Source organism: Rousettus aegyptiacus, unplaced genomic scaffold (genome assembly GCF_014176215.1).
Source record: "Rousettus aegyptiacus isolate mRouAeg1 unplaced genomic scaffold, mRouAeg1.p scaffold_m13_p_11, whole genome shotgun sequence".
In the NCBI taxonomy this organism is placed as follows: Eukaryota; Metazoa; Chordata; class Mammalia; order Chiroptera; family Pteropodidae; genus Rousettus; species Rousettus aegyptiacus.
Window position 1 is genome coordinate 84,138,950 of NW_023416286.1, and position 16,192 is coordinate 84,155,141.

A 16,192-nucleotide genomic window follows, 5' to 3' on the forward strand; every position below is an offset into this window, starting at 1 on the left:
AGTTCAGACATATTGGTTCTCGGTAACAGATAGTCTGGTTGCTTCTCTCACATCTCCTCCCTCTCTGTTTGGCAAGTTTCCTGGCTTTCAGATGCATGTCCTCTGTCTTGAATCAAATATGCTTCCAGGGAAGCAGACCACCCCCTCTTGTGAGGTTGGGACACTTGGAGTAGGCCTAATCAAATCCACAGACCCTTGCTGAAGTTATTGGTTCATAAACAGAAAAGCAGTACAATACATGTGAATGTGGCCTAAATGTCAGTTGGGCAGGCAGGAGGGACAGGAGTGAAGGCCCCACACTGTAACGATAGAAACTTTACTTGAAGACCTTCCTTAAGGACCTCCCAGAAACACCGCCCCCTTTAGAGTTATAAGTTAACCCAAATCCTAGGGCACAAAGGTCATAAAAGTTGATGGTTAAACCAGCAACAAATGCTTGCTCAGAAAGTACTACCCCGACCTGTCCATAACCTCAGCCTCATTTTGCTGTCATTATAATATCATGCTTATGCATGGGAGTTCATGCATCGAATTGTAACAGAATGAATCCTGCGTAAGCACACGTGCAGTAAGGCAACATGTTACACAGCACCCAACTGTCAGTCAAGGGGACTTCACATGCGGATCATCGAGGACGTCCCATCGCAGCCCAAACATAAACAGACCTTCCCATTTCTGCGTTGTTGCAGCTCTCTTCGCTGAAAACGCACCCCTCCCCTGGAGCCTACTCTGTCATCGTTCATCTTTTCACTTCCCAAATTCCACAGGGCTGCAGCCTTCCTTACTGCAGCCCGTCTCCTTCTAAAATGTACTTTCAATAAATCTTACTTCTTCCAAAACTCACTGACCTGGAATTCTTTGCTGCATTGGCGCGGAAGAACTGAGGACACCCTGCTCCATGCCGCTGGGGTGACCTCGGATTTCACAACACCCCAGCAGTAACAAGTACACTCGTGGAAGTGCCCCCCACCCCATCCTTGCAATGAACTAGGCCTGGGCACGGCAGCCATCGGCCTGCCGCGAAGGAAGCGGATGCCCGAGCAAGCAGAAGCGAGAGACGCAAAGAATCAGAGTCTTCCTGACAACTCCTGAGTCACAGAGTTAAACCAACGGAAACCTAAGCTTCTGGTAGTAAAGAGCCAGGAAATTCCCGTTAGTATTTAAGCTAAACACTGGAGGAGCGGTTTGAGTTGAGTTTTCTGTTATTTGCAACTAGATGCATCCTGAAAGACCCAGTGCGCACTTTACCAGGAGGGATGCCTGTTTTACAATCGAATTACATTTGAAAAAGCTATTGGAGTGCTAAAAACAAAATATTTGCATTTTAAATACTTTTTGTTGCTACACTTAGTAGCTAAGTACTTACCATGCTAAGTGCTATTTGCTGCAGGTTGTTTTTGCAATTATGTGGCAAGCTGTGTAAGTCAGCTTATTCCATAATTTTTAGGGAAGACTCCAGTATGCTGTAATTGCTATTCTATAGAAGGCAATTAATACGGGGTTAATACCAAATGGATAAGAAAGATAACATTCGGCAAACAAAACATACAGTAAAACAGTGTATATATAATAGCACAGTAGTTTTATTGATGGCAGAAGAAAAAATTCTTTCACTTGTAAAAGGTATTTGCTTTATTTAACTCAGTATTTTTCCCATTCTTAGTGGGAAAATTTGTTTGAATTTTTTCCCCCTAAAATCTGCTTTTTCGTTCTTCAAATAATAATAACCACCATGGCTGCATCTTATTCTGAAGGAAAAGTAGAAGGTCTATGAACGTTTTGAACAGGATGTTTCAGTCACTGGCTCCTTTCTTCACAAAGACTCTATTTAAAAAAGAGAGGAAGAGAGTGAAATTGGACCCTCAAATTTACTTTTCCATATTCAAGATACACTTATGCTGCAACTTATCTGTAAATGTATAAATATCTATGCTAGTATGAATATCAACAGATGTCAAGTAGAAGAAATTGAATACCACTGTCTAATTTATAAACATAATTTCTACACAGCAATATGCAAACCACAAAGCAAAATCTTTTCAAAATAATTTTCTTTTAAATTCTTAAAGCACATCTCTGTCTGCATTAGACCTTTTATTACTAGCATGTCAATCTCAGGAATTTTGATGCTCTGATCATTTGTAAAAGAGGATGACCTAAAAAAAATGCAACCTGCCAATGAGCCACTTCTGCCCCCATCCAACTCACCTCCAATGTCCCCTCCGAACACCTCTGAACGAGTTTAGTCCACATGGGGCATTTATTTTAGTCTGTCACCTCCCCTGCCTCCTCTCCACCTTTATCAGGTAGCACTCTAGTTGGGTGGTGACAATAGAAAATGCTGAGAGAGATGGTAAGAAGCCTTATCTGCTCTGGTCTGAGCTTAACACATGAAAGAATGCTGGGGCTGCACACAAATAGCCCATAAACTTGCGAAGTAAATAGTCTCCTGCTTAGAAAATAAAGAGCTTCGGCTACTATGATCCTCGCATGACTCCATGACAGCCATTGTTACAGCGAGTGCTTCCCTAACCTTGATTTGAAAGATTTTGCAAAGGGATCCTGGACTGGACTGGATTATCAAAAGATTTTTTTTTTTTCACATTTAAAAAGGTATCTTTTACCAGCTAAAAAATGGAAATAAAGTTGCGGTATTTATGTAGTAGTCTATGCTTAGCGGTAGGTTTCAGGGTTTCTGGTTAATATGTGAAACTGTAAAGATGATTCTTTCCTCAAAAAACCAGAAACGAGAAATGAAGTTTCAAGTGAGTCGACACCTATCGTGCCGCCTCACACGCCGGGCCGGGCCGTCACCTCCACGGTGCCGCCCTGGCTCACGCACGCGTCCCGCATGGTCCGCCACTTCCCTCTCACAGCAGGACGCGAACCCCCGACCGCCCTTCACCTTGACCACTGCGGCAGCGTCTTAGACTCTGTCCCGTCTGGCGCTGCAAGCCACCCCACGTCTAACGGCGATGCTGTCTTACGTGCAGTTTTGATCATCTCTCCCTTGTTTAGAAGTTCATGACAGCACCAAACACATCGAACTCTTAATGTGTCCCAGGCCATGCTCTCCTGCTACCACCAATAAATGTTTTTAAGGCCCACTGTCCTGGTTTACATACTCTACTGTAGCCGGCGCTTGTCATGATCACCTCTTCTCCTCTGCAAGCCTTCCTGAGCCTTTAGAATGTCTCCGGAGGACTCTATGTTACCATGACAATGAAGCTGACAATTCATTTCTAAGGCTGGACCTTGCTGTTGCTGGGATCTAGTTCCTAAAACTGCAATCATGTCAGAAACCTCTTTGAGTGCACATAGTTTTAGACAGTTTCACTGATTAAAGAACGATGTATAATTTCTCTGTCTACATCTGCTCATATTTCTAAGTTGTCTGTAACAATTATGATGAGTCCAGGAACTAGAAGTTTGGAGTTTCGGGTTCTGTCTTCTCTCAAGACTTTCTCTTGCCTAGCCCTGGCTGACTCTCACGCATCTCCTGCTTTTGTTAATCACTGACGTTGTTCTTCACACCAGGCCCAGGTAGAATCCAATCCCTCTCCACCTTTGGGGAAGTGTATGTGTCTGTGTGTGCAGTGGGGGTGGGGTGGGGAGTAAGGGGGTGTAGGGACCTTTGACCTTATTTTAAATCTTGGTTTAAGCAATTTAAAAGACCTTAGAAAGCTGACAAGAAATTCTTGGTTTTCATTCGCCTTACAAGAAATTTAATTATAAGGACACTGAGCTTACTTTAAAAATGTTTTGCTTTTCTACTTAAGTGTTTAAAAAGTGTTTTATATCCGTTTACTTAATGGCCTTGTATTAAGCACAAAGAAAAGCCAACAATAAGAGGGAAAAGGTGCTACACTGGCTTGCTCAGGTCAATCAGAAGTCAAGTAGCATCAGGCTTCTGCTCCACGCAGACTGCTACATAAAGAGCTAAGAGCTAGAAAACATTTCTTCACTGAGAGATAACAGGACGAATTTTTAACCAATGAAGGAGCTTTGGGAAAGCTGAAGAAAAGACAAGACTGTGAGACAGTGCTGTGCAGCAGAAATACAATGGGAGACACATACATAATGTTTTATTTCCTTATAGTCACATTAAAAAAGTAAAATAGGTAAATTCTAATAACATATTTTATTTAACCCAATCTAGCTAAAATATTATCATTTCAATGATTAATAGTAAGATATTTTACTTTTTTTTTTTTAACTCAGTCTTTGATATCTGGTGGTATGCATTTTTCATTTACAGCACACGTCAATTCAAGCTTGGTACATTTCTAGCGCTAATCAGCTACAGATGGTTTAAAAAAATTAAGAGTCACTTAGTTAAGGAAAAAAGAATGTGAATAACAGCCTTAGTAGAATGAATAGCTAATATGAGGAATTTAGAACAATTTCTTTAAAAGTATTAATGATTTTGCTATTGAGAAGAAGAGATTGAGAAAAAAGATATAGTGAAAACTGAAATTATCTTTAGGGTGATATATAACAAAAGGTGCAAACGGAAAACTCTGATTATTAAAAAAATATTCAAAAGTCCCTGGCATAATGAAAAGACAGAAATGTCACCAAACATGGCAAAAGTATTTCCTTACAAAAAACATACTAAGGAATAGTTTCTGTTCATCAAAATGAGGTGCTTAGATTGATTCCATAATTTCCTTGCTATTTTGTTATTATTTCTCTTCCTTCCCATTGAAGATAATTTTCAGGTAGCAACTCTCTAAAACGCTAAGATAAAAGTTTCTGGATTGATAGCTAGGGCCCCCAAATTACATCTCGATAAGCAATCACGTTGTCTTCATCCAGTTCCTGAAGACGTACTATGAAACATTTCCTCTTTCTTAAAAAGAACTGAAGTTAACTAAAAAATAAAAAAATATACTCAATTATTCAGGTGAGTCCTTTGCTTTCTTTCATCTTCTTCCTGCTTTCAAATTTATAGTCATTTTACTGACTGCCATCGCCTCCAACAGAAAAGAATAGGTATAGAGAAAAAGAGGGACTAAGGATAGCATTTGCGGAGAAAGGTTTGGTGGAAAGTAGTTTGTAACTATGGTTTAATCTCTGATACTCTATAAGCGATGGTTTTAAAACATTGGGTTTTTTTTTCTATTACATTATTATAAAATGTTAATGATCGGACTTATCGAACATGAAGAACATCTTTATATGGAAACCACCTGACAACGTCAATTTTACCTTCTCCCATCAGTTCCGAGCCCGGGGAGGCTGGTAAAACTGCTGGGTGGGCCGGGTGGATCTCCTGGGCTGGCCGTCGCCTCCTCTCCGGAACTCAAGAGTTTGGTCATAGGTGCCTTCTTCCTCCTATTTGCAAAGAGTAGTGATTTAACATGTTCAAAATAGCTCCGACTTACCTAAGTTAAGTGTATTTGATGGTCCCCATTTTGATATACCCTATTAAGCTACCCTATAGTTCACATCTGCCAACTTTCATAACGCAAGGAAGCAAAGGCAAAAAAAAAAAAAAAAAAAAAACCTCTCTTGGCCTAGATAACGGAAGAATAAAATTTATAGCGGTAATATTAGAATCAAATTTAATTCTAGGAAAAGAAACTATTTCCATGTAATAGCATGATTATCTTATCAAATGACGCAATGTAATAAAACTAAGCATTGTAATAAAAATTTTCTTGAATATATGGGCTTCTAAGTATTTCTAGGTATTTACTATGGAATGGGGTTTTGATAAGATACGATAGAGTTGAGGAGCCAGAGAACATTCACCAGCTGTTTGTCCTCATCTGACGAAATCTCTAAAATCGTTAAGAACCTTGTATCTAGAGACAGGAAAAAATAGTGGATTGGAACAAGAAGGGAAATACAATTTACATACAAAGAAAGCTTCATGCAAGACAGAGCAATCACCACAGTAAGGCACAAACTATTTTCTTCTCATTTTCTTTCTTACTGAGGGGGTAGATCGGCTAGCTCAAGGAATAGCACGGGAAAATTAGGATAAGCAGATTAAATAGCAGAAAGAATATAGTTCATTATAATATTTGAAAAGGACTTAGAAGCAACAGAAATGTAGCCAAAAGCCACACTGGTTTCTTACTGAGTGCCGCCACCCTGTTATTTTAGTGTTTTTAAATTAATGCAGCTATGAAATATGTTCCCTTTTAGAGACAGAAAAAAAAAATCCTGGCTCAGTTTTGTTTATGCAAAGAAATAGCATCTATTTCAAAAGCAGAGTTTAAATTCCAACTGAATTATCAGAGCACAATAATTTGCATGATTTTGGAAATTTATCCTATCTTCCTCCTCACTGTATCGTTGAATCTTTTTCCCAGAAGATTGTTTTCCTTTGCCATAGGAAGTTATATAAAAGACAAGTTCTCCTTTCAATTTCACAGATCCAACTATCAGTTTTACCTGATGGAAGCAGAAAGATGCTAAGATAGTTTGATCAAATCCTATTATTTAGAAATGATAGGTAATACTTGGCACAAATGTTACTCTCATTAGGCATCGTCTGCAGTAGTCTTAAGAAAGAACCATTATTTCCATTTGTTATAAAGCACACTGAAGCCCAAGAAAGCTTTGTGACTGGGCCCTAGCACTTCTAAGGCAAACCTGAGTTTTTATTCAAAGACTGATGCTTAAATCTTTAAGTCTCAGTCTGCATATAAAAGAAAGAAACCGATAGTCAAAAATTCATGATCATCCTTTAAGGTCCTTTGTCACCTAAATGAGAGAATGGAGAAGGGTGACAATATATCCAACATAACTCAATAACTATATTTTAGTGACAAACTTTCAAATTAGCTCTCCTTTCATTAACAATTAATCTCAAAATGGTTAGAAGTGTCGGATATTATGTCCGTAATTTAGTAAAGCAATTAAAATGCAGGGAGAAAAATTAAAAAGTGTTCAGTTTTTATTATTCTGATCACTGTCTTGAATGATTATCAACTATTATAGCTAAATTTGAAAATGAGCTATTTAATTTTATGAAATATATAACATTTGAAGCTTTGCATATTAACTGAGAAGAATGAAAATATATTTCTACTGTAGGAGATGAAGTTATTATTTCAGGAATTATTTTTCTCCACACCCAATTGCAGAACTGGCTAGACAACATACAGACATCCATACTCACTTAATAAAATAAACTGTTAAAGGTAGGACACTACATTTGCTGACTGAGTGAGCTGTGTTTATATAATAAATACGACATTGCTACTTGAAAAACTGTCTCCCCTGTGTTTATGAGAGTCACAGTCTATACTAGCCAGAGCCAATTAAATGGTTTAACAGAGATGACTGACCACGATTTTTTTTCACGTTATTTGATGTCTTTTTTATACAAAGCGGAAGCAAAAATAAAAATGATTCTGACGGCTTGGTTTTCAGTTAGTGTCAAAGGCGCAATCTAGCTTTTTTAACTTATAAATATTCCTCCTGCAGAGTAGTTGAGGGCAAACCTGGTTACCCACAAAAACCACTTCCTAGAGTCTATAGCTAGTATTTCCAGCATGGAGAACCTCTTTCCATTCATATAACACACAGCTTAATTTAAAACGGTTTATTTGGTGTCATCTTTGAGTGAAATTGACACCTGTTCTTTAGCCTATCTTCCTCCTCTAGGTTTCATTACCCTGTAATGAGATTTAAAACTAAAAAAAAAAAAAAAAAACAAAAAACAAAAAAACAAAAAAACTAAGTTCTTAGTTTATGAACATACTTTTTAAAAATCTAACTCTGTGTTTGAGCTGAGACAGTCCAGAAAGGTCGTCTGGAGTCTGACCCCTAGATGTGATAGACGAGGCCTCTCTAAATTCAGAGAGGTGAAATGATTTTCCCAAGTCACAGAGCTCGTTAGGGAAAAGTTCAGAACAGAACCACTTGGTTGCTGACTTTGGTGCAAGGTTCTTTAAAAGACTTGTGATAAATTTAAAAAATGGAAATGACCAATGTCATTTCACCTAAGCTTGTGAGATTTTACTGGGACTCAGATTTTTTGCTCATCTGAGCCACGCAATCAGATAAAATGTGGTTTTAAAATACTAAATAACTAATATTCACAATGTGCCCTCTTTTCATGACATTTACTAGTTTATTGCTCCTTTTAATGAAAAGATACAAAACGCAATAATCAATGTGACAAGCACAAAAATATATATATATATTTAAAAATCACAGCACCAACACAAAAAGGAGATGCACAACTTCATCTATAAAACCTGTGTGACAGGTCACAGCTATCTTTCCTGTCCCTCACTCTGAGTCTTTCTTCAGTCCACGCTGCGTCTGGAGTGAGAACACAAACACATATTCCCTCACTTATAAATGAGCCGTGTTAGAAAAGCTCATTGTGAGCCAGGCACCTGGATCCTGGAACATACTTCAATAGGAGTGTGAAGCATGTGAAGAGAGACCAGAGTCCCTATTCCACAAACAGTAAGGAGAAGAAGTGCGGCTAAGCCATAGATCAGTACTCTAAGTAAGCTGCTGAATTAGCGATTCTCAGCTGGAAATGATTTTGCCTCCCCAGGGGGCACTAGCCACTATCTGGAGACGTTTTTCATCTAATGCGTAGAGGTCACAAGTGTTGCTAAACATCCTACACTGCACAGGACAGCCCATACGACAAAGAACTATCCAGTCCTAATGCTGAATGCTGACAGCGATTTTGTTTGTTTGTTTTGTTTTGTTTTGTTTTTATATTTCTTCTTTTGCCTCTACCTCTGAGGTCTAAAGGCTAACTCAATTCTCTGTGGAACTTTTATTTTGGGTGGGGGGCTCTATTTGCTGACAATATTGCTCTTCTCTGCTCTATCTACATGCTCATATTTACTTAACTTACTGAATTGCCTTATTTTATACTACCATTCCTTCAGCATTTTCTCACAGCTATAACTTTATGAGACAACAAGAGATTTTTTGGTCGATAGAAATGGGGAGTGGGGATGGCAATCCCCTTCATAAAAAATCTTAGAAAAACGAATTAATCATCTGTCCTTAAATAGCTATATGGTGTGTAATTTAATAAAATTTCCTTTCGTCAGCTCCTTCTCACAGAATTTGAATAGCAGTCACAAAAACAAGCCAGCATATAAAATGTACACCATGCACCCTCAACAATAATTGTTAAAATTTAGGATATTTTCAACAATGAAATACTAAAGAGTAGATATCTATTTCAGTGATTCACATATAAACCACTTACTCTATTTCCAGCTCAATTTCCAGGCCATGTTCTGCCTGCCTGATTAGCTTGTGTAGTCAGTTTATAGAAATATGAACTAATTTTAATATAAAACCCAAGCAATCATTTAAAAAACAAACCTGCTTTCCCAAAACATCAAATAAGAAAGGCGAAACTCTGGGGACAATAAAAGCATCAGTGGTTGCCATGGGTTAGGGGGGAACAGAGGGATGAACAGGAAGAAAACAGGATATTTAGGGCAGTGAAACTAATTTGTATGATAGTCATTACATTTTTTCCAAACTCACAGCACACATGCCACCGACAGTGAACCCTACTGTGATCTATGGACTCTGTGACGTGTCAGTGTGGGTCCATCAGTTCTAACGAACGCACTACCCAGGTGGGGGATGTTGGTAACGGGGGAGGTTGGAGGAGGGCAAAGGGTATATGGAAAATCTCTGTCCCTTCCTCTCAGTTTTCCTGTGAATCTAAAACTGCTCTTAAAAAGTCAGTTACAAAACGGGCTGTAGAACAGGCCGGTGGGATACCCTGTGCCTCGTACAATGCCGATGATGTGGCAGATCCTTTACATTTTACAAAGTATTTTTTGACCTGCTTTATTAAAATGACATGTCTTGATCCATTTAGACTCTCCCTGTAGTTATCAGTAATATCGTAATTTCATAATCAGAATATGAGAATTAAATTTCTTTCATCCTTGGGATGCCATGAGGATTAATTACTGTATGAAAACCGCTTTGAAGATTATTGGGCTTTCTGAACTGGCTCTAGGTTATGTTTAATTTTGATTATACCTTGGATATTCATAACATTTCTTCTTGGTCTTCACTGGAAGACTTTTACCTTTGATTTCACTTGTCAGTTCAAATAATGAAAGTTATCTCTGTCCCACTCAAAATCAAAACCAAAAAATCATGTAACGAACTCTAAAAGTAGAACTTCAAATATTTTAAAATGATCTTAGATAAATCATACTAATATTCTAGTATGTTAGAGTAACTGAAAATTGAAAGTAAAAGCTAAATCAGCCCTTATTTTCTGTGAAGATTATGGATTACATTTGTACCCACAGGAGTCATATTTTATGATCAACGACATTAAACCTTAGTTTACCAATTATCCTTGTTTAAGAAACATGTTCTAATTAAATACGTACAGTTCTACCACAAAATAAACCGGGCCTGTCGTAGCTCGGAACCACTGATTATAAATGAAGACGTTTCTGTAAAGGGCCGTCGGTCCAAATAAGAAGCCGTTATTTGCTCACGTAATCAGTGTCATCGCTGGAGCGAGACACAGGTCTCCTGATGCACCGTCCTGTCTGCCCTTTGCTATGCTTCTGAGTATTGAGGGTGCGGAACAGAAACACTATACATTTCAGAACAGCAAGGGGAATCAGGGATACTCTAACTGAGCAGATTTAAACTTGAAAAAAACCTGTAATTATTATTATCATTTATTTTTTTGAATTCTGATATAAAATAGATGGGCTCAGGTTAAAGTGAGTGTTTTTACAGTGTATGTGAGTGGTAACCCTTTGCCACTTTCTTCCTTAGTCCCTCCAAGCTCTGTAACCCCTGAGCTACATAAATTAAAAAAACCCGATCTAGTTCAACCTCTTCTGTACACTGGGACCCAGCTGGGCTGAGTGACTCGATGACTCTAAGAAAGTGACCTAGTGGAGGAACAGGAACGGGAACGCAGGCCTTGGAGTCCGAGTTCAGACCCCTTTTGCCTTTGCGGTCTATAACATAGAAAATCTACACCCTTGTTTTGGCTTCAATAAATTAAATGCCTCGTTTAATAATAAAAACTCATCTTCTATAACTAAATGGGAAAGAAATTCGGGCTTTATTAAGATATAAGAAACTTATATATAAACAAAAAAAGTAAATTTTATAATAGACTAATTTATCTGTTTTTGAAAGTGAGTAAAATAAGATACATTTTAGGATAAAATACAATAGGGATCTTTTAGTCTCCCTTCCCCTCACAGCAGCCTAAGATCATCTCTTTAATATGTACTATGTCCAGTAATATTTTATTTAAACCAAATATTTATGGCAGAAAAGAAAAACAGTAACACTGAGTGAACAAAGAAAAACACGATTAAAATCTAATTACTAAACAACTGTTCCAAAATGCATAACTGACGTGCTTCATTCCTCCTGTGTCATGCAGAATTTCAAGAGTGAGACATTTCACTATAGTTCTCATCTCTTTAGAAAAAAGTATGTTTTCTAAATCTATTAAAAAAATGGAAATTGTTGATGATTCTACAAGATATCAGGAAATCATCTGAATTCCCAGCTCAAGGGGTTTTAGTCTATACCCTGCCATCTAAAGCACAACCTGAATAAGACAACTAAACTTTAACATGAAAACAACAACAACAACAAAAAACTGGATATTTAAGTAAGTAACAGCAAACATGGAACTATTCATTACTGTCCTTCCTCTAATATCACTGAGGTCTTCTACCCTTTAATACAAAGTAAACAAGCTACTTTTGGCAGCTTAGATACTCAAGAAAATTCAGCTGAACATCAAATGGTGGCATCCATATTTTAACAAGGAGAACGGAGTATAGGACACTAGCAAACATATCGCGCTTATCAAATTTCAAATGATAAAAGTACAGATACTTTTTCATTCAAAGACCATACCTACGTTTATTTACAACTTGGAGACAAAAAAAAAAAGGGGGGGAATGAATGTTAATTCCACGGAGCCTGGCATTCTGCATTTTATCTTAACCCTTACCACAATGCTTTAAATTACTTAATCTCACCGTTCCATAGATGAAGACACTAAAGCTCAGAGGAGCTCTCCCAAGTTGTACCCACGACCATGCTTCAGGAAGACCTCTGGGCTGTCGGCACCAAAGTCCTTCCCATTGGATCACAAATGTCAAATGCATTTACATTTCTTGCTTGAGACGGTTTTGCTAAATTTTTTCTAATAACTAGCTTAAGATCAATGTTAAATAAATAGATGGATTCTGCTCTGAGGACAGTATAAACATCATTTAATTGTCATTATCTTTCTTGAAATTCCATAGTGAAGTCCAAAGAATGAATAAATAATTTGTAAAAATGTGTACCTCTTTAAAACTTGCCTGTTTTAGCTAAAGTTTAAACAAGCTCTCAAAACTTGTACAGAAGTCAGAGTAGGGAACAGATTCCTGCCCCAAAAGATCCCAATCTACTCAAAGATTTCCTTGAGAGGTATTTTCTCATGGCATTGGTACTTAAAACGGTCTCTCAAGTCAGATCTCAGTCTGAGTTTAGACTCCACCACTTCCTAGGCATATTACTCAACTTCTCTGTAGTGAACTGTAATGAACTCAGGTTTACCAGGAAGAGTATATGAGGTAATACATAAAATTTAACAAATAAGCCACTTATGTTGTCCATTGTTCTGAATTAAGTAACCTGTTAAAAATAAAAATATACATGCCACTTCAATTAAACTATCTAGACTCACGGATTCTGCTGAAAATCATGAAGTTTGCTGTGAGAGTATCCCTTGAACTACTTTGAGCAGATAAGGAAAGTGGAAAAGCCATTGAAGAAAACAAAAGAGCCAATGCACGAAGATTCTTGCCACCTGCTTTCCTTTCATTTCTTCAGAAAATAAAAAAACTATACACAAACACGAATCATTTCACATTATAAATAATTCTATTACTGCCATTATTTTTGTTTCTTTTGGGAAGAGGCCTTTGATTATAAAGAAAAAGGGCAAATAGAAGAAAAAAAAGAGGGAGAAAATTAGCGAAGAAGCATTACTGAAAATGATCAATCAAAAGTTATAGACTCTATTTGCATAAAATATGAATATTTTAAGAAAAAAGCTAAAAATACATTAAAATGATTAATCTTTAGGAACTTCCTGCCTTTAGACCATACCCTTAAAATTTTAGTAAATGCTGTAAAGAGAAACCAATTAGAAACACCATTTAAAAAGCATAGCGATGATGATTAATAATGGAAAATGCCTATCTATGCTTGTTAATATGTTTCAGATCAATGTCTATAAATCCTCTTTGCAAAAGCAACTGCTTTCCCCAATATGCTAATTAGGCGAATACGTTTTAGGATATTTTATAGTTAAGACGCATGAGCGGTAATCATAAGTGGTGCCTCATTTTACTCTCTCATAACTTATATCTTTCTTACATCTTAAATTGGTAGGCTAATATAATTTAAAATGGTTTAATTAATTTTCTCTGAAAGTAATAATCATTATATCAGTCAGTCCAATGTATTTTATATAACTGACCATCTGAGACAAATGGTTATGGTATGAGACAGTGACCTGAAACACAGATTTAAGAAACAAAATTAGGAAAAAAAAATTTCCATGTCAAATTGATAAAAATACAGGTCAGATCTTTGCCGCTAAAATGCAGCAAGGGTTGGAGTGGGGAGGGGAGACACGACTTGACACGCTTTATGTAACTATAAGAAAAAAATTGCAATATCAAACAATACAGAAATAAAATCATTTGCTGATCTTTTACCCCTTTAATGAAACACAGGGACTGACAGGAAAAGAATAACAAAATTAAATCTTAAATTAGATAATGGTTCAATTATCTGATGTAACCAACATCATTTTTACAATTACACCCCATTCATACCCCGTAACCCATACTGACAATGTCTGCATAATGAACTAAACTTATTCCTCTTTAGTGAGACATGAAGATAACAGATGTTTACAAACCCTTATCGGTTATTAGGCTAGTTAATAAAGCCCCAGTTTTAGAAACTCGAGGTACCCGGGGAGTGGAAATCTGAGCTTCTCTGTAGCACGAAACTCATCCGCCACATCAGACAGACGGTGATGGCTCTGCCGCCCTCACACGCCCGCGGGCGAAGGGCGCACGGCCTTCCCAGGCAGCCAGCCTCGCCGCTCGTGAACCTCCCCTGGGACGCAGAAACCCGCGCTTCTGGAACCTCTGCCTACATTTTCTAGTTGAGCCTGTTTCCTTTGCCCTATAAAAGACTTAAAATTATTTTAAAACATGTATTATTACACTTTTCCGTAGTTTTCTATTTTCTGTTTTCTAGAGACTCAGTTCCCAGAATTAATTGTGAAATAACATTATTTCCAGAATCCCCATTATCTTGATCATCTTTTCTTTTGTATATTTTAATATTTACCATTCCGTATGACCTAGTATTGGGAATAATATTTCAAGTATGGTCTGCTTGGAGCACACCCCTGCTATTTCTCACGATGAACGAGCCCTCCGTGCGGCGGCCCGTGCGCTCTCAGCCTGCTTTGACGTTTCCGGCAGCTGCTCTGTCACCACGTGCTTATGCCGTGCCTGTCACCACATCACAGAATCCCTACGACCTGCGCCAAGGGCTAGTATTTCATCCTACACGTGAAGAGAATTACTTTCCCAACCTAAATGTAAAGTTTTAAATTTAATCGCAGTTCAAGTATGTGGGTTATTGAAAGATACTATCTTGGCACAGTATTATCATTGGTGTATTCTGAATAAGATGTTAAGTCAGTTTTCTGCCAAGGTATTTTGGTAATTTGTTAGCTTTTTTTTTTTTTTTTTGCACAGTGGAAATTAGAGGAGTACTCTCCAAAAAATAATAATATCTCAATGGATGGCTAAAATGTAGCTTAATCTTGAAAATAGATTCCAATGAAATGTAGGTAAAAATAGGGTCTTAATATAAGATTAAACTCTTTCAGTAACAGAATAGTAGGTTAAAGAATAGCTTGGTTTTTCCTACCTTATGTAAAATACTTTTTAGCTTCTTGAAAAATATTAGCAGACACTACCTACCCACATCATCACTTCTCTATTTAAAATCCTCAAAATTAGTGAGAACTAATTTTGAATGTATGAAATGGTCGAAAGACACTTTATCAAAACAGTATATCACATATTCAGTACAAACTTACTGCTAGACTGAACATTTTATAAATAAATATATATATATTATATATATATGTGTGTGTGTGTATGTATGTGTGTGTGTGTGTGTGTGTGTGTATATATATATATATATATAAAATTTCATTAACCCCCCACAACATCCTCAAGCAGGCTGGTATCATTTGCTTTCATTTCCAGGTAAAGCCGCTATGATGTCAGTGAGTCTGAAACCTGAATATCAGCTCTGCAAATTACTGGCTCATTGATTTTAGGTAAGTTACTTAACGGCTCTGAACCTGTGTTTGTAGTTTTCCTTGTGAGCAAAACGGGAACACTAATGATTATTTTGTAGGGTTCCTACAGATTAAATCAGTCAATGTAGGTCAATAGTCATACACGGTGCCTGGTGTACTTGTTCCAGCGATGAGCAGGCTTTGAACAGGAGGAACCCCGATCTTCATATTCTTAATCATTTATTTTCCTTTATCTCGATAAGTCAATAGCGGTATCTTATAATTTTGCTGTTATCAAATATAAAATTACTCTTGGTATGCTTAGATTTATGGATTTTCATGTTCAGTATATGGAGAGATAGCTTTTTATTTTTTATTTTTTTAAAAATTGTTCCCTTTACAAGCTTAGAAGATCTTCTCAATCATTTTTTGACAGATGTTTGAAGAAAAAAAAAGTATCACGAAGATATTCTCTAAGAATAATAAGGAAGGCAAACTAATTTCCATTAACTTAGCTAAAGCAAAATTAGACAGGATATATCACTTTATATAATTAAGGCTATAAAACATATTACATTTTGCTGTAATAATAGCATTTCTAGGTTTTTCTACTTCAGGAACCATCTTTTAATTACTGAACCACCTGAAAGACTGAGACGTTCAATACAAGCTGGGGGAATGGATAATATTATTTTTTGGAGAGTAATTTGCTCATCATCTTACACAAAGAAAAGAACATAATAAATGTTTGTTCCTATTAAACATGTGTTATGTTCTTCTTGTTCAATAACAAAGCCATTTCGCCTCCACTGAGCCATGGCTGAAACGATGACAGGAAGAACA

General features: G+C 37.1%; 1 protein-coding gene across 2 annotated transcripts in view; it reads right to left on the minus strand.

The window, feature by feature from the left end:
- Window positions 1-1,561: 1,561 nt before the first annotated feature.
- The window catches only part of TDRD3 (tudor domain containing 3), a 133,994-nt gene continuing 119,363 nt past the window's right edge, over window positions 1,562-16,192 (minus strand). For both annotated transcript variants that reach the window (XM_036228906.1, XM_036228907.1), the window contains exons 13-14: window positions 5,212-5,337; window positions 1,562-1,824 (exon numbers count right to left, since the gene is read on the minus strand). In XM_036228906.1, coding sequence (XP_036084799.1) covers window positions 5,221-5,337 — 117 coding nt within the window. In that variant the 3' untranslated portion in view covers window positions 1,562-1,824; window positions 5,212-5,220. The remainder of the gene's footprint in view (window positions 1,825-5,211; window positions 5,338-16,192) is intronic.